The 25,756-nt window shown below is 41.0% G+C and overlaps 1 protein-coding gene across 3 annotated transcripts in view; it reads left to right on the forward strand.

The window, feature by feature from the left end:
* PRKN (parkin RBR E3 ubiquitin protein ligase) overlaps positions 1-25,756 on the forward strand; it is a 606,555-nt gene that overhangs the window by 494,107 nt on the left and 86,692 nt on the right. For all 3 annotated transcript variants that reach the window (XM_077925847.1, XM_077925845.1, XM_077925846.1), the window contains one exon: positions 21,607-21,668. In XM_077925847.1, coding sequence (XP_077781973.1) covers positions 21,607-21,668 — 62 coding nt within the window. The remainder of the gene's footprint in view (positions 1-21,606; positions 21,669-25,756) is intronic.

A 25,756-nucleotide genomic window follows, 5' to 3' on the forward strand; every position in this document is an offset into this window, starting at 1 on the left:
GAAGATTATAAGTATACCTCTTGTTCTTGTCAGCAATATATTTGATGTTTCTTTGTGTCTTACAAATGAATGCAAGAACGCTGATCTCATAGTTTTCCCATCGCACTCTATATTGGCCTTTGCACAAAACACATTGCACAAAATACAGTGGCATTTGAGGCTTCACAGAGTTAATTTATAGATCTAGAGAGAATGAGAAAGCAGAGCTGGTCAGAATGTCAGACTCAGCATTCAGTAGTGAAGTGCTTTTACCTGTACATTCATGACCTTGAGTGAGATCTAGGATTAAAGGTGAGGGAAGTGTAAATCAATGCTTTGGCACCAAGCTGGTCACCATGTCCCAGCAGTCTACTAAGCCTTGGAAGGATTTAAATTATCCTGAAAAATGCTGAGAGGAAGAACGAATGAGGTACCTTAATGTCTGTGAGGAGGCTTTTTTTGATGCTGCCTCTGCCTCTGTTATGGTTAAGATGACAGACGATGTCGAGTTCACCCGAGCTTTTAGTGGAGGCTCATCTGGGTTGGGTACATCATTGCTGCTAGCTACTTTGAACTGTGTGTGTTGTTGAAAAATCTCTCCTGGGACTTAGTATTGGCTTTAAACTGCTTAATTTTATTTTATTATTTAGTTGTCATTGTTGTTTTTTTCTGACTTGCATAAGTGCCTTGAATAAGTGTTTGGTAGATGGTTGTGGTATTCTTTTTTTTAATAAATATGAAGCTGCCGTGTATGGAGTCAGACAACTGGAACTATTAGGCCAGTAATATCTATTCTTCCTGGCAGCAACTCCGCAGGGTTTTGAGCAGAAATATTTTCCATCTCTGCTAACTTCACATCTTTTTAACTGGAGATGCTGGGAACTGAACCAGGGATTGTGCTCTATTCTGAGTTATATGGCTACTTCCCAGATTTTGTAGGGTACAGGTCAGCTAGACTTGAACCCAGAAACCCAAACCTGTCAAGAATGCCAGGCCTAAGCTGTGGAACTGCCCTTTATGAGGTAAATAACCCCTTGAACCAGGCATCCTGCTTGTCAGCACAGCAGTTCCCCAGCACAGCCACACTGTTGCATGCTCCCTGACATCTTGCACATGATTGACATGAGTCAGTTTGCTATGAGGGACGTGTGATTAAAGCACCTTGTAGAAGGTGAGCCAAATAAGATTTATTTACTGAAAAATATTCGGAGTTGAGTGTTGATTTCATGCTCTTTATTTCAGCTCATGGTAAACAATGAGTGAGTGCTTTCCCCCAAAACCTCTGGCTAGAGATACATTATTTACACAATGGGTCCCGTGTGACTGGCTGATTCAGTTCCCCTCCTAGAGCCTGACTGGAATGTTCCTGCAGGCCAATCAGGTTGCTGATTCACTTCCTCCTGGAGCAGGATTGGGTGGCTCCTGCAGACCAATCAGGTTGCTGCCTTCTAGGATCCTACTTACCTATTGTTCTAGGATCCAAGCTCAGTACATAACATTTACTCAATCAGAGACTAATTTATGTGCTCACTTCTTTCTCTGGTAAAAGGGTCAGCCACCTGTGTCCTTTTTTCTTTTTTTAAAGGTACAGCCCTTCCAAAAAATGCCCTTAAAAGATGGATCTGGATCAGGTCTTGTATGCTCAAGATGATAGATACCTTTTCAGTGGAACACACTTGAAAATGTTCTGGTTTATGACAATCCATTTACCTAAGAGATTCAGAAGTATATATTCCAATCCACTAAGAAGCTTTTGGTTTGGTTTGGTTTGGCATTGAAGGACATATTCAAATAAAATGATTTGCACATGTAACGTCCCCTTTCTTTATTATGTAGATTTTTGTGTGGAGGGGTCTGGTCTTGGTAGCTAAATAGATGACAACAACAGTAATGAGAAAAACAAATTATGATACTGGCTCTGTGATGTTAGCTCTGTGTTTCTTTGAATTTTAGTTTCTTTGAACCTGAGATCCCAAAGGGAGTATATACCTGCAATGATTAAAAAATGAATTCAAATATTTGCCTGTATCTCTATAACCAAATTCATGGGATCTATCACAACTGGTAGTTTGTGATGTTCAGTGGACCCAGTACTGTTTGATGCACACGTATAATAAGCACCTTTGTAAACCACCATGCTTTAGAATGTTCAGCTTTGAAGTTCATGTCCTGTTTGACTTTGGTCAAGTCTCTTCAATTCTGTACCATGATTGTACTGCTAACTTACTTAGTGCATCCAAAGTAATTATCAGCAAATACTTCCCTTGCTAAAATCAGAACTGTTTCAATGCTGTTTGGCACCCATTTGTTTCCCTGGCTGCTGCTGTTTCCTGGTGACATTTTTCTTAACTTTTGCCATCACCGCCTTTGCCCTCATTTGCTTTCACAGGCATTAAAATTAATTAGCAATGCCAACTGGTGTGATTTTGTCTGTGGATTTATGGGTGATTTTCCTTGTTTCAGACGTATGAAATACATGAGTATCAAAATCACTGCAAATGTGAAGCACCTGTTGATGTTCATGAGAACAGTCTAGCTGGCTATAGCTCAGTCCTATCATACACTTACCAAACAAAACAAAAAAAACCAACGGGCTCAAACTTTCATGGAAGCCATGCTTCCTCCCCTGCCCACCTTCAGAAATTCCTCTCTTTAATTCAAGATGTGTAATTATTCAGAAATAGGTGTAATTATTCAGTGGTGTAAGAGAACGCCACTATATACCGGTATGTCTGTGTCCAAAGAGTCCTGGCAGTATTTGAGCACAAGAGCCCTCTTCCCTCCTGTGGTTTCCAGCAACTGGTATTCAGAAACGTTACTGCCTCCAGCTGTGGAGACAGAGCAGAGTCATCATGACTAGTAGCCTTTAATAACATGAATGTGTCCAATCTTCTTTTAAAGCCATCTAAGTTGGTGGCCGTCGCTGCCTCCTGTAGGAGTAAGTTCCATAATTCAACAGTACACTACTTTAAGTACTTCCATCTGTCCTGAATCTTGCAACATTCAGCTTCATTTAATGTCCACAAGTTCTAGAGTTATGAAAGAGGAAGAAAAAAATTTCTCTATCCATGTTCTCCATACCATGCATAATTTTATAAACTTATAACCAAAAAGTTCCAAACACTGTGATATTTTGTCACAAGAAACTTGTTCCACCCCCCTTGATCCTTTTGGTTGCACTTTTCTGAACCTTTTCCAACTCTATAATATAATAATTATGTAGGTCGTTCGGTGTCTGATTTAATTTTAAGTTACCTGTGTCAAAGGCTAACAAAACAGAGTCCTGAGCATTTTGCTTCATCACCCAGAAGTTCTTCTACATAAGAGCGACATAGATTGGTGCACATGGTTAGAGACTTCCATATGGTAGCTCCTGTTCACACTATCAGCTGTGGTACAGGTATGTCTTGTAAAATGAGATACTGGTAATTGCCCACAAACATACTTCAAGGTTCATACCCACATCAAAACCCACACCTTCACACACAACATGCATTTCTGTTTACTTCCCTTGGAAATATAACCATGTTTGATATGATGGAGTGAAACAGGAGTGCCATTAGAAGATAGCATTCTATAGTTCCTCTCAGTTAGCAAACCTATTGCCTTCCTCCTTGTTATTTAACATTATATCCAAAGGAGGAAGTTTCTTTCAGCTATTTTGTTTTTAAATTGTGTGTGTTGCCGTTCTGGTGGATAAGCATTTTTTTAAAGTATGGGCTGGAATGATTCCTGCATCAAAGCAACATCCCATTCTTCAGCATTGCATTAACATCATGAGCTATTTCTAGATTCTGCACCACTGCAGAAGCAGTGCATATTGACTGCTGCTCCAGCAGTGGATAGGAAAAGTAAGAACAAACTACATGCTGCATACAATTGCATGTAAAAGGTAAAGGTAAAGAGACCCCTGACCATTAGGTGCAGTCGTGGCCAGCTCTGGGGTTGCAGTGCTCATCTCGCTTTACTGGCCGAGGGAGCCGGCGTACAGCTTCCAGGTCATGTGGCCAGCATGACTAAGCCGCTTCTGGCGAACCAGAGCAGCGCACGGAAACGCCGTTTACCTTCCCGCCAGAGCGATACCTATTTATCTACTTGCACTTTGACGTGCTTTCGAACTGCAAGGTTGGCAGGAGCAGGGAATGAGCAACGGGAGCTCACCCCATCGCGGGGATTCAAACCGCCGACCTTCTGATCGGCAAGTCCTAGACTCTGTGGTTTAACCCACAGCGCCACCCGCGTCCCCACAATGGCATGTAGTGAAGCCCCAACCTCTGCTTCTCTACAAAGGAATAGCAGCCCCCCCATCAGCTACTCACCAGGAGCAGCAGAGCACATAGGAGATATGACACAGGGACCAGTTCCTGTGGCAGATCCAGACTGACTGATTGATTGATTTCTATACCACTTTTTATATTAAAAATATCTCTAAGTGGCATACAGAAAACTGAAGCAACAACAGATGCCATCTCTGTTCCTGTGTCTACTAGTGGCAACAGTATTACAAGACGTAATAATATCACCACATCAAGAGTTAATTTGCCTGTTCATCTCCCAGTGTGATCATATATATCACAGAGATGGGTATGCAGATGCTATCATTTTCCAGCAGTGCCCTTCTGCTTCCCATGTAGGACAAACAGGCTAGTTTCAATGCAACAGAATAAATGGACACAAATCCGATATCCACAATGGCAACATTAAAAAAACCAGTATAGAAACATAACTGACCTGAACACACTGTAACTAACCTTAAAATGGCCATCCTTGAACAAGGAACTTCAAAGGTGGATAGTAATATAAAATCACTGAATTAAAATTCATCAAGATGTTCTTTTATCATCTGTTGCTCTTTTTCTTTTCTTTTTACATTACATGTGTTAATTGCCTTATCTGTGCCAGGAAGTCTGTGTTATCATCAACAACTGTTTTGCCTTGTAAATGGCCACTCTTAATAACATAATTATCACCATCTGTACTTTCTGCATTTCATTTCCCCCCTACCTCACTATTACCGCCACCAACACACATACACATACACACATACAAACATATGTATATGTGTATGTGTGTGTTTGTGTACACACACACACAAAAAAAAAACATATGTAATTGTAACTCAGGATAACACTTCGTGGATCTGGCAAAGTGGACTGTAGTCCAACGAAGCTTATGCCATAATACATAGAGTGCTTAGTCTTTAAGAAGCTTTGCTGTTCTCGGGAAAAGTGCAAATATTATTTAAGATATGACAGCTTGCAATTTTACTATGTAGAGTTACAGAAATAGGTCTTAATGTGTAGGAGTGGGCGATGAAATAGCAGATAAAAGGCAGTGCTGGAACTTGCAAAGTGATACACCTGGGAAAAATATAACTTTAAGTATAAATGGCACACACTAAATTAGCAGTAGCTATTCAGGGCAGAAATTGTGGAGACATGTGGATAGCTCATTTAAAACATCAGTTGAATCTACTGCAGCTGTCTGAAAGAAGATAAAATACTGGATACAATCTTCTAAAGAAATGATAAAAAAGCAATGCAGACAAACTTATTGTGAGCCAGTTCAAATTCATAGTAGCCAAACAATTCTGGTTACTGGAACTAAGAAAGCGCTTTAGTGAAAAGATAGGCCAACTTCCAAAACCACATGCAAGGGAGAAGTAGTGGGTCATGTGGTCATCCTGGATTACCAGCTGTGTCATCTAGTTTGACCTGTGAGTTCATGGCCTCATGGTGTCAGTTCCTTGGCATAAATTCTGCATCTCACCCAGTTTCTTCCCTACATACACGACACATAAACATTTCATAATAATTTCCATCTTGAGTTGATATGGGGCTGATTTCAGCCATGTAAAGGTAAAGGGACCCCTGACCATTAGGTCCATAAGGAGTGTTAAAAGCAGGTGCATCTCAAAACACGTTTGACTAATAGCGACTTCCTCCAAATTCACCCATCTGAAACCCCAAACTATACCTATTTAAAGTGGTCAAGTCTCTATTTCAGTCTGTTCTTTGCCTTTTGTAGCACTTTTATGGCTCTCCCCACCATCTCCAATGTCTGATAGTTGAGAACATTTGTTGACAACTTTCTAGTACTTGTCCCCCCTCCCCCCCCCACCCCTCCCCATTTTTCTTTGTTAATTTCCATTCTTGAGTCTATTTCAGACTGATTACTAGGCTGTAACTTCAAAGATAGTTAGCCTCTCAACCATTTGAGTGGATAACTGGGTCCTGTTAAAGCAGGGAAAATGCCTTTTAAAAACAAGCAATTATCTGCTGGTGTGTTTTTTTTCCTTAGTTAATGCGCAGTTTACTGAAATAATGCCATAGCTTATAGCTAGCCAAAAGTACATCACTATTTTGAAAGTTCTTGGATAAGGAGCACTTGCATCAAAATTAATTTACTGTCTGGAAACTAATTAGGTGCTGCTTCTCTGTTCTGTGTACTAGTTTATTTCAGCCCGTGTTTGTTCATGTGTGTTCTTCTGACTGTGACCTCTGCAGCACTTATTTAAATTACCTTCCAACTTGAGAGACTCTTGGAAAACATAATCACAAAACACTGTCAAAAAGAAGGCCACTTATCTCTTTGACTATCCTAAGCTGTCTTTAAAATTTAACAATTGTTTCCCCTTAAGACATTTAGTTGCATAAGGCTTAAAACCACACAGTGAAACCCTTTGTGTCTTCGTTTATTGGAAAAAATGTATTGGACTTTCCACCCCTCTAGAATAAATTTTGCCTAGATTGAAAAGAAGACGGAAAACACAATTGGCTAGAGCCATTTGAGATGTGGTTGATTAAGTGTTATATCATCTGAGTCACTTTTATCCTACAGCTCTTTCAAATCAATGGTAATAAGGCAAATGGATCATTCTGCATTTTAGAAATTTGGTGAGTTGATTTAATATCCTGATTTAGTAGGATAAAGGGCAAACAGTCTCTACTGGGCTATTATCTCATTCAGCATCAGCCTCTGAAACTAGGAGAACAGAATTATAACACCAGGCTTGGAAGCAGCCACAGGAGTGATTGAATCAAGTCACCCAGACTCAGGTGTGAAGCTTTTTATGTGTACATGGGCAGCATAAACCTCTCTGACTTTGCAGAGTAGATTTGGATGTGACATCTCCATGCCGCCAACTAAATATATGCACAGTGACAGCCCATAATGAGTGATGATTCTGCACTTCCAGACAGATGCAAAAATGACCTTGCATTTGACTGGCTACTCAAGATTCTCATGTTCAAAGTCACCCTTGCTTTTAAAAAAACCCAACCTCTAGTGGCATAGAAGCTACTGGTTGACTTGAACTGGAATGACTCTCACCAATGACCTCTCCTTTACTCTGTCTCAAGATATCCTTTATTTAAACTTTGAATAACTTTTTGTGCACCTGGACTAAGCAGGATTGAACTCACAGTACACCAGTTGATGCTTGGGGAGTTCAGTCTTGCTTTCCACAGAAATCAGCTGACTGCACAGTTGTCATGAGTTCCATTGAGGGGTCTAGGGGTGTGTGTGTGTGTGTGTGTGTGTGTGTGTGTGCGTGTACATGTAGCAGGCTCAGGAGGAAGGGTGTGAAATCAAAAAGCTAGAGTCTGATGACCCTGGGCAGGGTTGGGACAGGTTCCATTAAGCCCCCAAGAAGTCTTGTAGCTCCCCTAGGAAGATGCTATGGATCAGATCATGGGGAGGGATCAAATGGGGTGTTGGGGATGGTGAAATCTGGCTTTTGTGCTATCAGATACAGTCGTACCTCGGAAGTCGAATGGAATCCATTCAGGAAGTCCATCCGACTTCCAAAACGTTCGGAAACCAAGGTGTGGCTTCCGATTGGCTGCAGGAAGTTCGGCTTCCAAAAGAATGTTCACAAACCAGGACACTCACTTCCAGGTTTGCGGTGTTCGGGAGCCAAAATGTTTGACTCACAAGGCGTTTGGGATCCAAGGTACAACTGTAATTCCATTCAAGTTTTTCCTGTTGGTGAGCCTCCATCCCCAAAGTTAGTGCTGACTGGCAAGCCATGCACTGAACAGGTGCTGTCTCTTCCTCTGCGCCCTAGGACATGGAGGCATCAATGCTAGCACAAAGAGACCACTAGACCCAACCTGCTCAAAGGAGTGCCCATTTGCTTGCTGTGTCTAAAGGCAGTTTGCTTGCTGTACAAAAGCTGTGCTTGCCACACTGTTCAAAAGCAAGGGGCATGGCAACATACCACTCATTGTATTACAATCCACCTGCTGTGCCTTTTAGCTTTTGCCTTGCCTATGTACTGTACTGATTAGGTCATTAAAGATTTCAGCAGAAACTGAAATTCAAGTTCTTCCTCCAATGAAATCCTTGACAGCAGATGTTGTCACATATGGCATCATATGTGGGGCAGGCACTCATGGTTCGGGAAAATCAGCCTCGAAGGCCAAATTTGGCACACAGGCTGGAAGTTCCCCAATCCTGATTTAAAAGTTTCTGGACTATGGGTTGGGATGGGGTTGAGCAAACCCTCTCAATTCAGTATCACAGTTGTACATGACCTCAGGGTGATGGATTCTTAAAACTTTATTTTCTTACACTGTTACATTTTCCATTTGCAGCTTTTTTAAAGATGTGAAGTAATTACAATCAAATATGTATTCCTCAATGTTTTTCTGAAGCCACACAGTCCCAAGAGGACTGGACCACATGTCTTTTCTGAAATGTGTAAGCTGTTGTTGAAACTTCCATCCCCTGGAGATGGGGGGGGGGGCCAAGCTAAAGCACCTTCTGGCAGCATTACATGAGCTTCTTTGTTTTTGCAACCTTGCTTAAGTTTATATGAAGGTTGGGTTTTATGTTTTATCTATCTATCATCTATCTTTACTCTAACTTTACTCTAACTTTACTCATCTATCTTTACTCTAAGATGGCTGCTACTATGACAAAATTTGCAGTATCATAGATAGTTGGAATGTGCTTTCCACATGCGACATCATAAGCAGTATAATAATTAGAATATAGGACCAGACAAGTAATCAGGATTGGCCCTGCCATTAGGCAGAGTGCAGCACCACCACCTCAGGTAGCAGATGGTGGGGGCAGTAATCCATGGCTATTCCCCCCGAGTCCCCCAACCATTCTCTCCTGCTGCCATACAGCCTGTCCTAAATCTGGCCTGCTGCCTCAGGTACATCGGAGAACATTATCCCATCAACACCAGTGTTGAATAAAACTCATTTCCCATTCCAGTCAGCTGGTGCCCATGGAATGTGGATGCCATCTTGTCCACTGCTTTCAGCAGCAAAATATCTTGCACTGGCCCTATAAATTCCGTCTCAATCAAAACAATAAACTCGCTGTACAGCTGTCTTTTTAGACTACAAGTCCCTCAGGAAAGGAGGGGGAATTGGCAGAAATTGCTTTCCTTCTCTTACATTAGTGGACCCCTCTGTTGGATCAAAATCCATTAACGTAAGAGCATAAGAAGAGCCTGCTGGATCAGACCAGTGTAGTGTAGTGTAGTGTAGTGTAGTATAGTGGTTAGAGTGTTGGACTAGGGCCTGGGAGACCAGGGTGCAAATACCTGCTCAGCCATGAATCACTGGGCAACCCTGGGCCAGTCTCATCCTATTCTACCTCACAGGGTTGCTGTGAGCATAAAATGGGGGAGAGAGCCATGTATACCACCTTGAACTCATTGAAAGAAAGGTGGGTTATAAGTGTGATAATTAATTATGTAATTAGTCTACCATAATGTTCTCACAATGGCCAACCCAATGCCTAGGGGACGCTCGCAAGCAGACCCTGGGCACAAGAGTGCTCTCCCTATCAGCAATTCCCATAAACTAGTATCCAGAGGCATATTGCCTTGACAGTGGAGAGAGCCCACCCCCCCAGCCATGAGACAGTAGGCTTCTCCAGACGGATGGAAGGGGGGTTGTTGTTTTGTCCTTGTTTTTATAATGTATTTTGTCTCTCTATGTTGTATTTTTATGCTGTGAACCACCCAGAGATCAACGGATAAAGGGTGGCATACAAATTTAATAAATAACAAAATAGTAATAATAACCACTTGCTTATGGAACCTTCCTGCCTTGCTTGCACAAGGTTTTGCAGAAGTTAGGCTATATTTGGGTATTTATTGAGCATTCAGTTTGATTTGCTACATGACAATAAGTATTCATCCTGATTCGCTAGTGGGGTGTTTATATATCCTCCCATTAATCATTTGTACCTCCCACACTTTTCAATGCTTTTCCCCCATCACTTTCCAAACCACAAAAAGTCAATAAAAAAGGGGGGATTTGTTGTGCTGGGGTGACAAACAAATTTAATATTAAAAGTATCTCACAAAGAAGAGCCCACTTTTAAATCATGTTAGATGTATTGACTTGTTAATCGGCAAGATGGGGCAGGGGTACTACACTGGTTTGGATTAGTTTGTTCTGATTGTATACCTCCCGTACATCCCATTAATGTAAGATAGCTTAGTGAGAAAAGCACTTGAAACTAACCCCCAAAGCCTCTGTCTATTCATTCAATTTATGATCCTTAAAAGGGGGAAATCCTGCCATGAAGAATATGTTTATCACAATTTACAATCTTTGTCTAGACGAGCTCACAGGAACTGAGCCACGATCAAAAGTAAATCTTAACAGCTGAAATGGGAAGTTAGTGTGAAGAAACTGTAATTGTGTCAACACTTCCAGAGACACAAGTCAGAATTCTCTGGGTAGTGCTGTTATGTTTCCCCCATTAGAATCAATAAGGGCTGTGCAACAACCACTCTCATGTTACCGTTCTCACTTGAGACATGCATCATTATACACTTCTGAATTTATCTTCTATGTTCAGGGGGGTAATCCTTAAGGAATATGACAACAGCTGGATGGAAGTGAGTGAGTGAAAATAGATGTTTCCAGGCCATGGCAGAGCTTTCAAGTATCTCAAGGATCGCCTCTCTCCCCATGAACTGAGGCCCTTCTTCATGTGCAAGATGTCTGGAGGGTGACAACATGAGAACTGACCTTTTCAGTGGCGGGCCCTAGCTTGTGGTATGTTCTCTGCAGGGCGGCACACTTGGCACCATCTTTATCTGTTTTTAGGCGCTTCTTTTTCTTTGCCCAGGCTTCTGCCCCTGAATTTGAAGGGTGACAACTGGTGCTGTAATCACAACCTCTCTTTCACTGCCAGCTAGGCAGTTATGGAAAGGGAAGGTAAGAACAAGGGAAAGAAAAATGGCAGCATGGGGACAAAATGGAAGTGAGCAGGCAGTAGTCCTGTAGTTCTCTTCCACAGCATCCAGCCATTTCAACTGGGCTTGTACAAAAAAATGTTGGGAGGAGCTTTGCTTCTCAAAATATAATATGTGTATTCAACTCCACAGCTGCACACATAAAGGCATAAGTTAACCAAGGTGTGGCTGTGTGTGCGCGCGTGAATTTCTCTTTGAAATCGTATATATGGTTGTGGGTCCTTCAGGAAGGCTAGTGTCTCAATAAAACAGAAAGCTGGCCATGGAAAAGAGAAAAGTGATTGAGCCTGGGATGTGGCAGAGAAACCTTTTTTGGAATTATAGCTATTATAGTGATTTTGAATAAGTGTGTTCACAAATTGTATTCCTGTTTAGAAAGGCAAGTAAATCATCAGTTGAGTTGAAGTAGAGCCATGCAATCATTCTTATCACAGAAGGCCAGCAAAATAAAATAAAAAGCCAGCTATCTCCTTAACATAATAACGTATGTTTTCAATAGTGTATATTTTCCTATTATCATCATTTTGTCAGTAATGGAGAAGATTGGTAAGAGCTTTGGAAAACACAAAACAAGTTCCAAACCTGATGTGCTGGCAAATAAGCTCTTAAGATGAGGGTAAAAACAACAGTACCTAAAAAGTTTATTATGACCAGTTACATTCTTCCAGGGTTTTATGCTGCCCCATGGTCATCATGTTTGTAAAATAGGATAATTCAGTGTTTGTGTCCCATAAACAACCACCACCAGAAGTTACTTTCCTAATGCAGGGGGAAGCAGGGTTCTAGCATGAGAAGGAAATGGGCTCAGGTGGGAAGTGTTATGTATGGGACAAAGGTGGTCCTTCAACAGGTCCACCTTTGCAAAATCCAAAGTACCAGTAGCACTGGCGCCAATCAACAGTCCTACATGATAAGGTGTTAGAATGGGGATGCTGCAGCTGGCATGTGACAAACGAGAACGGATCTATCAAACTGTCCTGGCACAGAAGGTTGCTCTGGGTATGCTTTAAACACACACACACATTTTTAATACACATTACAGCTTCACATATCTTTAGAGCTAGATCACCAAGTAACTGCCTATCAAATGTTGGAAGAAAAACGAGGACAACAGCTGTTCTAGATAAAGCATTGGAAGAAGGCATGAACTGGACTTTTCACATAATGAGAGATTGCTGCAGGTGATTCTAATATGACAGGGGTGCAGAGCCTGTGGCCCTCCGAGTATAGTTACCCTCTATATGTAGACAACCAAAATTATTAAGGGGCTGAAGCAACTCCCCTTTGAGGAACAGTTAAATGTGGGGCTCTTTAGTTTAGAAAACAGACAACTAAGGGAGAGACGTGTGTAAGATTTTACATGGCGTGGAGAAAGTGAATAGGGGGAGTTTTTCACCCTCTCATAATTCTAGAGTCTGGGACCATACAATGAAGCTGAATGTTGGAAGATTCAGAAGCGATGAAATAAAGTACCTATTCATGCAGCACATAGTTGAACTATGGAATTCACTGTCACAAATTGAGCTATAACGATTGCATTTTTATCCTAATTATGGGTGATATTTAGCTAAATTATACACAGTAGACCTACTGAAATCAAAAGACATCCATTGATTTAAGTGGGTTTACTCTCAGGATGACTAACACTGGATAAGACCAGATAATAAAGTGTTTTGTTTATTTCCTATGGAAAGAGTAAATTTTGTGCCATAAAGAAATCCTTTGACATTCACTGACAGAGCTGAAGCAATACATTCTTTCTGAAATACCATTACATAACTAATAATGTGATCCCAGCAGTCAAGTTTGGGCTGCTTAATTTGTTTCCATGGAGTAAGACTGTAATTCTGAGACACTGGAAAATTTTCTCTTTGTGATATATATTGCCTTTATTTTTCAGGGTGTTTTGTATATTATTTGTTGTCCGAGTATATTATTTGTTGTTCTAAGGAAAAGAATCCTAAATTAAGCTGCATTTGTTATCCAAATAATGCAGTTGATACTTAGGTCCGATTTTCAGCATGTGTCAAAGCGGTTTACCTACCTTCTCGTTGAAAGTCTGCTGTTCGACAAGATCACAACCTATTGGGGCTGGATGAGGAAAATCATTGTGGTTTGCAATCCAAATCCCCTATTCTCATTGTAAGTTCTTTTGCTGATTACACTCTCCATCAACAATGCACGACCTGCTTACTCTGAAGCAATCTATTACGGACTGCAGTGCAAGTTTCTACCCTGGGAACCACCAGTGGGTGACCTTTTTAATTTTTTTGTCTCTTTGATAAGCAAGCTACATTCACCATCTTCACTAATTATGCCTTCCAGGATTTTCATCAGCAGAGTATTAGTCATTGCTCATAATGTAAGAAGCACAATGACATGTCATATACAATGTTATTTCATCTGTCATTATATTTTGCATGGAAGCAGGTTACATTCCGTTGCTGTTTTTTAAATCTCATGTGCACTCAAGATCAAACCCTGTAAGGATAAGTTCAGTGACATCATTGACACTTTTCCAGTTTTATATTGGTGTAAAGGAAGGCGGAATATTCTCCTCCAGTGCGTTTCAATTCCAAACTGTCAGTTTAAAATGTACTGTGATGTCCTATTAGATTGGGAGGTTGTGGAAGGACAGTGTGTATTGAATGCTGGCATTTTTCATAATTATGTTGCCTGCAGGGTTACCACCTGTCCTAATTTGATCTGATTAAGGTGAAATGCAAAATTGTCCTCATTTTGCAGAAGAGGGAAAGAGTGCCAGGTTCTATCACAGAGCACAGAGGAGGAGAGGATGTGATTACGGATATTGGCGGTGAGGGCGAGAAAGGGAAATGTATGTTGTCAGTTAAGCAGGAGATCAGATGCATGAAAATAAGGCTGGTCATCTATAGGGCATTGCTTTGATTTTGAAAGGAGCAATCCATTGTCTCTTGTCCAAATATTTAATTAATTGTGTGCATAATATCAATGTTCTGTTTTTTGTTTTTAAAAAATAAGTCTCTCTTGGCTGAATGTGTGTTTGTGAGCTATTTATTTGTAGACTAGAATCATTTAAGTCTGAGGCATTTGTGTAGCAGTCTAAATATTTGTTCTAACTCCCATTGAAAGGCTAATGCTGGATTCACAAATGTGACTCAAAAGAACTGCACATGATGAAGTGTACTCCTTATCTCCTTTTAATACGTATCTTAGCAAAATAAGTGGAACATAGCTGCTAATGCAGATAAACGTGGGGGGCAACAGTCACGAGTTGCCGGTCTCTGCAGCCACAGCAGGCGCTGTGATTCTCCAGTGGTTTGTCTTCACCCCTGGGGGCACACTCCATTGTCTCTTGAGACAGACAGAGGCCAGCAACAAGGCAGCCGCCTTCTACTGAGTCAGAAGATATGTTCGATCTAGCTTGGTATCATCTACAGTGACTGGCAGTGGCTCTCCCAAGGTTTCAGGCAAGGGACTCTCCCAGCTTCACCTGGAGATGCCAGAGGTTGAATATGGGACTTTCTGCACACATATGCTCTAGCAATGAGCTATAGCCCTTCCTCAAAATGAAGTAGCAACTGTGAACATTGCTGCTTTTGGATCACTGAAAATCACCTATCATTACGTTCCATAGTAAATGTGTCTTTTGAGTTTTGGCTAAGGAGATTGGATCTAGGACCCAAAGCAACCTCAAAACCTACTTCAGAGGTCTGGAGCTTATTCCTGCTGTTTGCCACCTCCTGCCAACAATAATGTTTCTGGTGATAGTAAGCTAATAGAGCTCACAAATGCTTTGATTTTCCAGCTGAAAACAGAGTTTGGAGAGGTGATTAAATATTTTTCTCCTTCTCCAAATCACTTTAACCTGAGGCCAGACATTATTTTTCTGTAGGCTATTTGGTTAAAAAGCATCCTACTTCAGTTTCATTGCTCTTTCAAAAATGATTGCCCTTTTTGCCTTTTACCTGTTCATTCTAGCAGTCATTGTAACCTCCAGTAAGTTGGAAACAGAATTCTTAGACAGCTGTTTTTGCTCCATGATGACTTTTATTCAGCTACAGTTGGTTGTTGTTTTTTTTAGAAGACAACTTCCCCTCTTAGGATTGTTCTTCACCACATGCTGAAAACTCCTGACCTCGCTCTTGCTTTCTGAAAAGGGCCGATAATCATCAAACACCAGTGCCAGCATGAAGGTAGAAATCCAAGAGCAGAGCTTGCTTTGGAAATTCCAACTACTTTTTGAATAAAAGATGAAGAAGAAAAATCCTTTCATGAACTGGGTTGATTGTGCTAAATATCTAGTATGCCAACCGTGCAAAAAGCCTTTCACCCTTATTCATGCCATGAGGTTTCCACTGCAATATTTATGGACAAAGTGCCAATAAAGAGAGGATATGGACTAGAGGAAGATGGTTACAGATACTCCTGTAGTTTAAAAATATAATAAAATCCTGTTTGATATTACTTTGTTTTCTAAGTCTGTTGTGCATTCAGCCTCGTGATGCAAACAGCAATGTTCAACCAGATTTAGTAAATATAAATTACACGGCTTGTAGAACCCAAGACTGTGATTTCTGTAGTGAAGGAGAAGTATTCCTATCAGAGAAAGGTGAGGAGCTGTCTAGCAGTGTCAACAGTCAGAGAGCAGAATGCTGAGCAGAAGAGAAGTGGTCCAGAAGTCACCTGCAGTAACAGAAGCTCTATGGTGGCTTCCAGGCAGCAAAGAAGGGCTAAAGTCAAAGGTAGCCAATGTGGTACTCTCCAGATATTGTTAGGCTACATTTCCCATCAACCACAATCAACATGTCCAATGATGGAAGTTGTAGTCCAACAAAATCTAATAGTTGCACAGGTCCTATCCATTAGAACGGGGTGGGAAACCTCAGGCCCAGTGACTAAGGTGGCCCTCCAGAATTCTCTGTCTAGCTTTTAGGACAGGCATAGGCAAGCTCGGTCCTCCAGATGTTTTGGGGGTACAACTCCCATCACCCCTGACCACTGGTCCTGTTAGCTAGGGATGATAGGAGTTGTAGTCCCAAAACATCTGAAGGGCCGAGTTTGCCTTTGCTGTCTTAGGACTTTCCCTAAGCCAAACCCATCACCAGCTCTGCTCTGTACCCTCCTTGGGTGCTTGTATCTGGCTGGAATGTGTCCTTAAAATGTGGCCATGCCTCTTGCTTGGAGGATGGAGAGATACAACATGTGTGATTGTAGAAACCACTGACTTTGGTGTGGCAGTAACGTAGCCTACTCTACAAAGGCCAGAGTTGTGTTTACTCCTGTGTGCACTTTTATCCCTGTCCTTACCCACTTAACCACCCCTGGGATGTGGATCCTGGAAAGGTGCTCACAAGGAATATGGCCCTCGGGTTGAAAAGTCCCCACTGCCACATTAGGAAGTGATCATAGTATTACAAAGATTGAAGGCAACAATAACTCAGTGTAACTTTTGAGGAATAAGTACTCCATGAGTTTATCATTAGTTTCCCTTCCTCTAGGTTCAGAGTATGCTCCCATTTGCTTGAATACTACTTGTTCTCAGGACCTTCTGAGTCATGAATCAAGGTTTTCAGTGCTTTACTATGATATGTCAGCCTTCTCAACAAAGTAATCTCCCCCATTTTCTTCAGCCATTCTACTGCTGCTGCAGGGTAGGTTGAGAGTTTCCATACAAAGTTTTGCTGTTGTCAGTAAGGTCACATTTCCTGTATTATATTCAGAATTGTGGTCCAAAATTCTTTTATTTTCATATGCAAAAAATCTGCCTTTGGGTTGTTTTTGTTGTTGTTGTTGTTGGTTGGTTGTTTTGCATCTCCAGCACTGCATGTCTTGTCTATAATTTTTTTCAGCTAGGTACCAATGAAATATGAACTTACCTCTTTCTTTTAGATCAGCACCTAATAATGCTGCTGGGATGTTCTCAAACATCCAGTCCCATTCAGCTTGTGAGATGGTTAAATTAAAATTTGTTATATCCTGTTTCCATAGATTTCTAAGCACAAAAAGGTGGGGTTTTCTCAAACATATAATCATGAATTGGCCAAGATTTTCAAAAGTGAGATTTCACCACATTTTACTCCAAAATTAGACATCAGTCCCACAACTTGAGAAAAGGAGTATCATGGTAGCTTCATACTTTATGGTCCCCAACGTGTCTACATGGGTGCTTAAAAACATCATCTACACTTTACTATACTACTTTGTTGTGGGAAGCACTATTCAAAACACCACTGTATGTGCAGTAATCAGGTTTAGCATGTAAAGTGACAAGTGGCCCCTAGTAGCTAATCTAAAAATCTTGCACTACCAATCTTACTAGACAGGCTTGGAATTGGTTTTGGAAACATCTCTGCCCTGAGCTTATTTGGATAGTCTATCATACAGCAGAGTTTTAAAATATCAATTAAATTGTCAAAAGTAACAGCTCCTGGCACCATAAAATTCCTTTAATTTGGCCAAAACAGAGATTACAATAAAGCCCTGTGCTTTGAATACGTGTATAGATTTTTTTAAAAAAAATCTCTCTAGAATGCAGACTTTTTTCCCCTGCTGCTATTTTCTGCCATAAAGATTAGCCAGGAAGTATGTTTGAAGCAAATAGCTATAGCGGTTCATTTACTTTGAGTAATTTAGCTTTAAAGCATGCATTAAAATGAAAAGCGCTTCTGCTCGCGGAGGCCAGAGTTGCAGATAATCAGTCCAGCAGAATTTTCCCCATTGCAGCTGACACACTGTGTACATTGCCAGTAATGCATTTCATGTCATTTGTTTTATCTTTCCCAGTCTCTTGCGAGGCTCTCTTGGCAGTTCCTGTGCAAGCACATTAGATGTGTGCACAAATTGCACTCCTTTTGCTTGTGATGTGTAAGCTGTGAAGAGACAGGACAGTTAAAATCAAGTTTCCACAAATCTTTCCTAAGAGACTTTTAGGTTGGCCTCCTAGAAAGTGGAGAGCCAACGTAGACCAGTAGCTTCCGAGACACAAGCCCTGCTGGATCAAACCAAAGGACCTTCCAGTCCAGCGTTGTGTACTCACACATTCTCTTTTCAGATGCCTTTGGGAAAGTGACAAGCAGGACCTGAGCTTTGAGTTGCAGACTTGAGCCTAGGATACTGGGTCTTTTAAAAAAAAAAATGCATCATGGGAACACTGGGAGGCTTTGGGCAAGTCTCAAAATACCCATCAACACAATGGGCGTGATATAGACTTACTCCACAGGAATAATGTTCATGGAAGGGAACCTACAAGGACTCCAAAACTCTTGGAATTACTTAAATGCTGTCAAAATTATGAGAACAATTTGCTTATTAGAATAACCCTGTGCACGTTTACTAAAAAGTAAGTTTCATGGTGTCCAATGAGCCTTATTCCCTAGGTTTGCTTATGATTTCAGTCTGAAGGCTTTGTGCATTAATACACACAGTGGGATAGAAGCTGCTTCTGTTTGGTGCAATAATGTGCCATGGAAAGACTTGCATGACTTGTATATTTTTGGGACTACAACTCCCATCATCACTAGCTAACAGAACCAGTCGTCAGGGATGATGGGAATTGTAGTCCCAAAACAACGGGAGGACCAAGTTTGGCCATCACTGGGATAACACAATGAGGATATCACCCATTTCACTCCATGTATATCCAATGGTACAGCTTTGGATGTGGGGGTGGTTTTGCTGTTCTGTTCAGTGCTGCTACTCCCTGGAAAGTGTTAGAATTGTTTCTTTAAATGTGAAAGACAAAGGGGGAGCTCTAGGAGAAGGAAATGCACCTGAATGCCAACTCTTTGAATTCAGCTGCTCAGGCACTTCTGTTTCCGTCTTGGTTGGCTCCTGTTTTCTGCTTGAGAGACACTCCTAGCATACCTGGAATGTGCCGTTCGGAACACAGAAAACTGACTTGCACTGAGTCAGAGTCAATAGTCTGTCTCGCTCAGTACCGTTTTCTCTGAATGGCAATGACTCTTCTGGCTTTTTCAAACCTGGGTCTCTCCTAGTTCAACCTGGAGATACCAAGGGTGGGATTCAGCTAATGAGTCCCATCATCAGAAGTCTGTGTAAGGACTTCTGACTGTGCCACAAGGCTCCCCACTTCCTCCCCTCATGCCTCTTCCAAAATTGGCTAGGCAGGCAGTGGTCAGAGAACCTTCCTAACAGCACACAGGGGCATGAGGGAAGGGTTGTTCTGTCTGGCAAGCAGAAATGCTTTTCCTGATGGAACAATCAGGAAAATTCCTCCCCTTGTATTGAATTTACGTACTCCCTTAAATATTTCTAGGCCTCATTTTATAGACAAAGGCATCACTTTGGGGCTTAGTTCACACAATGCAATATCATAAAAAAGAGCACTATCATTGTCTTTCTGCTGTCCATCAGCAATAAGGTTTCTATCTATGTGTGAGCTGATCCCTTCAGCCAACTTCTTGTTTTTCACATGGTGGAAGCAAGACGGTTGCTACAAACCTCAAAGCATTTAATTAACTTTCGTACAATGAAGTCTCTATCTTTAGGCATCACTGTCTGACACTGCCTGACACCTCAAGAGTAATTAGAGTGTCATGGAGGTACAATTCTTCTGCACTGGATCGGACTCAAGAACGATAAAGGTCTTTCATTTACATCAGTATTCTAATTAGTTTCAACAGTTTAGAGATCTGAAAATGACTGGAGGATTGAACCAGTATTTATTAGGGTATTGTGATGTCAACGCAATATTTCCAGCTTTGTTTCCATTGCAAATCATTATTTCTGTGCTTTATATAAATCATCTCATTGCTAAAAAAATTGAGTTCATTTCTGTGTAAATCCCAAAGCTGGTATCTCTTAAAATTAAAAAAAGAAGAATCAACCAGTATTGGGTTTGGTTGTTTTTAGAATCTGCAATTTCACTAATTCTGGGATTTCTTGCTAGTCGGGGGGGGCGGGCTATCCTGATCAGCATGAAAGGATGTATTTCTATGTAAATTCCTATATTGTTATGGTGATAATATAATGATGGCATTAATGCATGGGAAAGTATATATTTTATCTTAAAGGAAAATATATTATTTAGATGGAATAAAGGATCCAGAAAAACAAAAGTCTATTTGGTTTCACTCTATGATTTGTTAGTCATCTGCACAGCCTGCTATTTTCATTCATTATATGTGCAGTAAGTACCTGTGGGTGTAACTATACATGAGAGATAAAGAGTTTTTAACAGTCCTTCCCTCATCCCAGAGAATTGCTGAAACAGTAGGGCTTTAACAGAATTTATGACTGCATAGATTTCTGCCAAGGTTGTGGGACTTTTAGATACTTTTGGTTTTTGGATTCTGGAGCCAGGGTCATAGAGTATCCTTGGTCATGTCACTGCTAGACACACCTAATAGCTTCATAGCCCACTGAAAAACATGTTATAAAAAATCAAGGGCAAAACACAGAATTACGGTAATAGTTCCTGTAAAACTACAGGAATTGTTTTGGTTATCTTTTTGATGCTGTAACAGTCTACAAAACCTTGCATAAGTTATTTCACTAATGAAAATCTAGGTAGAATTCATCTTGTTGAGATCATATCATTTGCAGTGGAGAAAAAATAAAGCTTTTTACTGATGTTTTCTAGTCTCTTGATCTACCTAATCTGAGATCTTACCCACACTTAGCTTTTGCCCTGTTCTTTTCAAGCACAGATCCATGCTTAAAAGCTTTGTGTCTGAGCATTGTTGACTTTTTGCCCTGGAGCTTTCCCCACGAAAACTCACTCTTTAGCACTCAATCGGAGCAAACATCAATTTAGGTTACCCATGGTGGTGTGGTTGGGTTGGGACCATGCCAAGGGCCTCCAAGTGTGGCGCTGGCCCTACGAATACACGTGGTCTTTCCACAAGCAGCAGCCCCGTGAGATGAAAAAGGGTGTTTCCAGGGGTTGCCAAATGCCATCCCCATTCACCCGACTCTAGCAGATGTGAATAAAAAGAAAACAAATGAATTTTCTTATTAAAGATAAGTCCTCGTGGGTAGTAACAAGCTTAACCATCTCAAAGCTCCCATAATGTTTATACCTGAGTCCCTCTCATTCATAAGCCGCGTTGCTGGTTGTTGTTGTTGTTGTTGTTAAAAAAGATAATACCCTACAGAAAGTTTTCCCTTGCTAATCTCTTGCTTTCTCTTCATACCACGGAGAGGCGGCCAGACTATAAAGATGAAGACTACAATCCTTCAAAGCATTCCTAGCAAGTTCTGAAATATGGTATAGCAGGATTGTCGGCTAATACTGTATATCTACTCCAGTTTTCAATAACATTTTACGATGCTACTTAAGCTGGGTATCCATCTCTGATGCTACATCTCTGTGTCTCCTCGCAGTATATCACACTCCCAGAGCCCATGAAAATAAGTTCTAAGCTGTATTTCTCTGTGTTCTTTTACTGCAGCTGGCTGTCCAGATTCCTTGATTAAAGAGCTGCATCACTTCAGAATTCTGGGCGAGGAGCAGGTGAGTTAACATCTGAAAGGCAGCGTCATGGTGTCATGAAAGATAGACGCTAATGAGACAGCTTCGTCTCTCTCTGGGGAAGCACCATGTGTCTCATGACCCTCTCTGCGCCCTGAAATTGGAATGGGGCGCGCGCGCGCGCACACACACACACACACACACACACACACACACACACTATATATGTTTGTCTGTAAGAGGCTTTTTTTCATTCTATCCATCAGCCTTGACAGGTTATTAATTGGTACATCTGCTATCTGCCACAGTTTTTCAACTCTGGGCTGCTGCAGTAAACAGGCAGTGTAAAATGGCAGACAAACAGGAGAATGAGGTCTGCTTAAACTGAAGACATATTCTTGCTCGGTGTGATCTCCTTATGCTTGGATTAGGATTGTATTTCTGCCGTTTTTGAAAATCTGGTTACTGCCCTCACTATAGGTCAGCTTTCAGGCCAAGTCACAGCAAAGGCTGATTAAGTGAGATACACACATGCATTTCCCTTTTTAAAAATTCAAAGCTACAGTGGGCAGATTCTATACCCTTTGAATGCCTTTATAAAATCAGTCTACATTTGGAAGGAACTGAACTGCTTTTTTCAGGCTTGGCCTTGCAGAATGCATGCCCACCTTAAATTTATGATTAAGAATAGCATCTATGCATTGAGAGACAGATTTGGGGAGAGATGTTAGGAAATCTACTGTAACTGATCCCTTTGTCTTCCTTTTGCAGAATGGCTGCACAACATCTGGTTGCCTCAAGGGGTTTAAAAACCTGGACAGAGAGGCCTAAATTGTATCCACTCACATCCACCTTTTAACATGTGTTCCCCACAAAAGACTTAGCCAAAACTAAATCACATACTCTTTGCTTTATAAAGAAGTAAAATATTTTACACCCAATACATCAGGGGTCACAAAAATGGGGCTTTAAACACGTGTCCATCCAGTTGGCAGAAAGATTCAAAAGGAGTTTCCAAAAATAGTTTTCAAGAAAAAAACAACCCATGAACAGGTACTCTCCAATTAAGAGCAAACCCCAGGGGAGGAAAGTAACAGCCATCCTTAACTGCCCTGCCCGACACACAAAAGCTGTGTGTCCTTTGTCAGGAAGTTCCTATGTCAGGAACCAAACATGAAGGAAAACAGGTTGTGTGTATCTCCTAGTTGGGAAGATTTACAAGGTGGTATTTTGGGAGCAGGAAGCCAGTGGTAGCCCCTGCTCTTGAATCTACATTCTTCCAAAAGAAAGAAAGTGGACTAACCTGGGAGAGAACAAAGCTTGCAACGTGCTTCTAAGTTCTTCCCAAGTGAATGAGTTCATAACCAAGGGACTTGCTGAAGGTGCTTGCTCAGCTGAACCCCTGCATTATGCATGCAAAAGGTGAGGGAGGAACTATCCCACACGATGATAAGGATTTCTTGGATGAGGTATTTGGTCACTGAACATTATTAGTATCAGAGTACAGTATATGCTATTTCATCTGGCCCCTGGGCTTCCTTCCAACCACCAGCTGTTCAGTGGGGAGCAGTTGTTAGGAGAAGGGACTTTGATGTTGTGCATAGTTGTACCTCTTTCCTCTGCGGGAATACCTGATAAAAGAAGAATAAAGCATATGGGGGAAAGGTCTCAGCCCAGAGGTAGCTGTGTGTTTTTGCAAATATGCAAAAAGTAGTCATTTGTTTGGCGATTGCATGCTTGCAAGCTTCAGCATGCAATTGCATTTTGAAGTTTGAGGCCTTAAATAGCTGTAAGACAGGACTCAAAGTTCAACTGTGAATTGACCTTATTTGTGTTAATTCTGCTAGGATTACTGAGCTACGTTTGCCTTTTGTACAGTTGGCACAAATAAGGGATGTTGGAGAGCCCAACTTTTTTGCTAAAGTCTATGGAGATAATGGAAAGTGAAGTTGTGTGGTATTATGAGGAATGAAATATGTGCTTCAATTTTCAGGAGTGTGTGTGTGTGTGTGTGTGTGTGTGTGTGTGTGTGTGTGTGAAGGAAAGAGGGAGGGAGAGAGATTGTGTATTTCTGTAGTGGGAGAGTGGCCCCATCCACTACTAGGTGACTCACAGCAGCATTCCAGAGGGGCAATGTAGCTCTTGGCTCAAAAAAGGTTCACCACTCCTGAACTATATCTGAGAGTTTTCTTTCATTATGGGCATGGGGGTCCTTATTATCATCCAGATTACATCTTGAAGTAATTTGGGACAGTGACACCATGTTTTTGGAAAAGAGCAATAAATGTGTTTCCCTTGCCTTTGAGATATGCCGTTCTTTGTAAGATGTGCTGTTACTGATATCCAAACTCCTTTTCCATTCTTTTTCCTTCCTTTATCTGGTTCCTTTGAGTGGACTTAATGACTTTGGATCTCCTTTTTGTGAACAATAAAGGCAGAATATATTCTCAAAGCTTTGTGCAGATATGATTTAAATATTCTTAGTGAGTTGTATAAATTAAAAATGTAGGAAATGTTCCCATGACCCTTTTTAGCAAAATTATCTTTTTACTAAAATATTCCAATTTGCTCCAGTTATGTTTACAGTGAGCCTGTCCCACTTAACTTATTTTACAAAAGAGTAGTTTTCAACATTGAGACTGCAATTCAACACACACTTTCATGGTGGTAAATCCAATTGATCTGTGTGGGGCATACTTTAGATATTGCACTGCCAGTGATTCATATGGACCAACAAAATATGCAGCAACCAATTTCTCAAATATATCTTTCACTCTTTAAGAGAGGGTTTTTGAAAGTTCAAGCTTATAAATGAAGACCTTTCAGGAATCCTTGCAGGTGTGTGAGCTTTATGGTATTTTGAGCTTTTCTACCCTATTGGTTTGTCAATGGGTTAACTCAGAGAAGTGTAGGGAAAGTGAAAGTGCTACAACAGATATGACTGTGTTGCTTCCATTTTGTAAGTATCTTGCTTGTGATTATTTGAATACCGGTATATAGGGAGTAGGATCTAGAGATCTTTTCCAGTTCCTCCCCTTCTTTCCCATTTGGGAATTATGGTCAGTTCAGTCTACACCTCCCTGCTTTATTTAAATCCTGATCTGCACATGCAGCACAATAAGTTGGAAATAATGTGGTTGTATGTAGAAGTGGTGAATGGAATGTACTATTTTCAACTACAGGTGGGTGGGTGTGCCACAATTTTACAAGCTCCCTTGCATTAAAACAAAAACACAACTCCTGCAAGTACAAGATAAGCACAACAAATAATGAGATGGGGTGGAATCTTCCTCCTGATTTTTTTTCAGTTGCATAATTTATTTATTTTTATAATGTAGGAATTCCAAAATGCCATCCTCCCTTTCAAGGAGTATCTCCACCCCCATCGTTCAGCACGGACACTGAGGTCCAGCTCTGAGGGCCTTCTGACTGTTCCCTCACTCCAAGAAGTGAGGGTACAGGGAACCAGGCAGAGGACCTTCTTGGTAGTGGCGCCTGCCCTGTGGAATGCCCTCCCATCAGATGTCAAGGCAATAAGCAATTATCTTACTTTTAAAAGACATCTGAAGGCAGCCCTGTTTAGGGATGTTTTAAATGTTTAATGCTGTATTGTGTTTTTAATATTCGGTTGGGAGCCTCCCAGAGTGGCTAGGGAAACCCAGGCAGATGGGAGGGGTATAAATTATTATTATTATTATTATTATTATTATTATTATTATTATTATTATTATTATTATTATTAAAGGCTGTCGGAACCCAAGCAGATAGGGGCTGACCTGCCCGCCTCTTTTGGAGAACAACCTAAGAGATACTAGATTAGGATGTATGTGTCTATGTATAATTATGTTGCTAACAAAGCTGTACCACTGTTACTGTTATGTGCCAATTGTAAATAATTTCCTGTTTCTGTTTTCAGCAGTTCTTATTTTTATTTGTAAGCCACCTTGAATCCCACCGGAGGAAAAGGGGGGATGATGATGATGATAAACAAACAAACTAACAAACAAAAAACAACTGCCATGCTGTGCATGCTTACATAGGACTGTTTTTGAACATTCAGTCTCAAAAATTATTATTTAATGCCCCTTTAAGGCAAGGAGGTATGATTGAAAGCGTGAATTATTCAACCC

The sequence above is a fragment of the Podarcis muralis genome, chromosome 3 (genome assembly GCF_964188315.1).
Source record: "Podarcis muralis chromosome 3, rPodMur119.hap1.1, whole genome shotgun sequence".
In the NCBI taxonomy this organism is placed as follows: Eukaryota; Metazoa; Chordata; class Lepidosauria; order Squamata; family Lacertidae; genus Podarcis; species Podarcis muralis.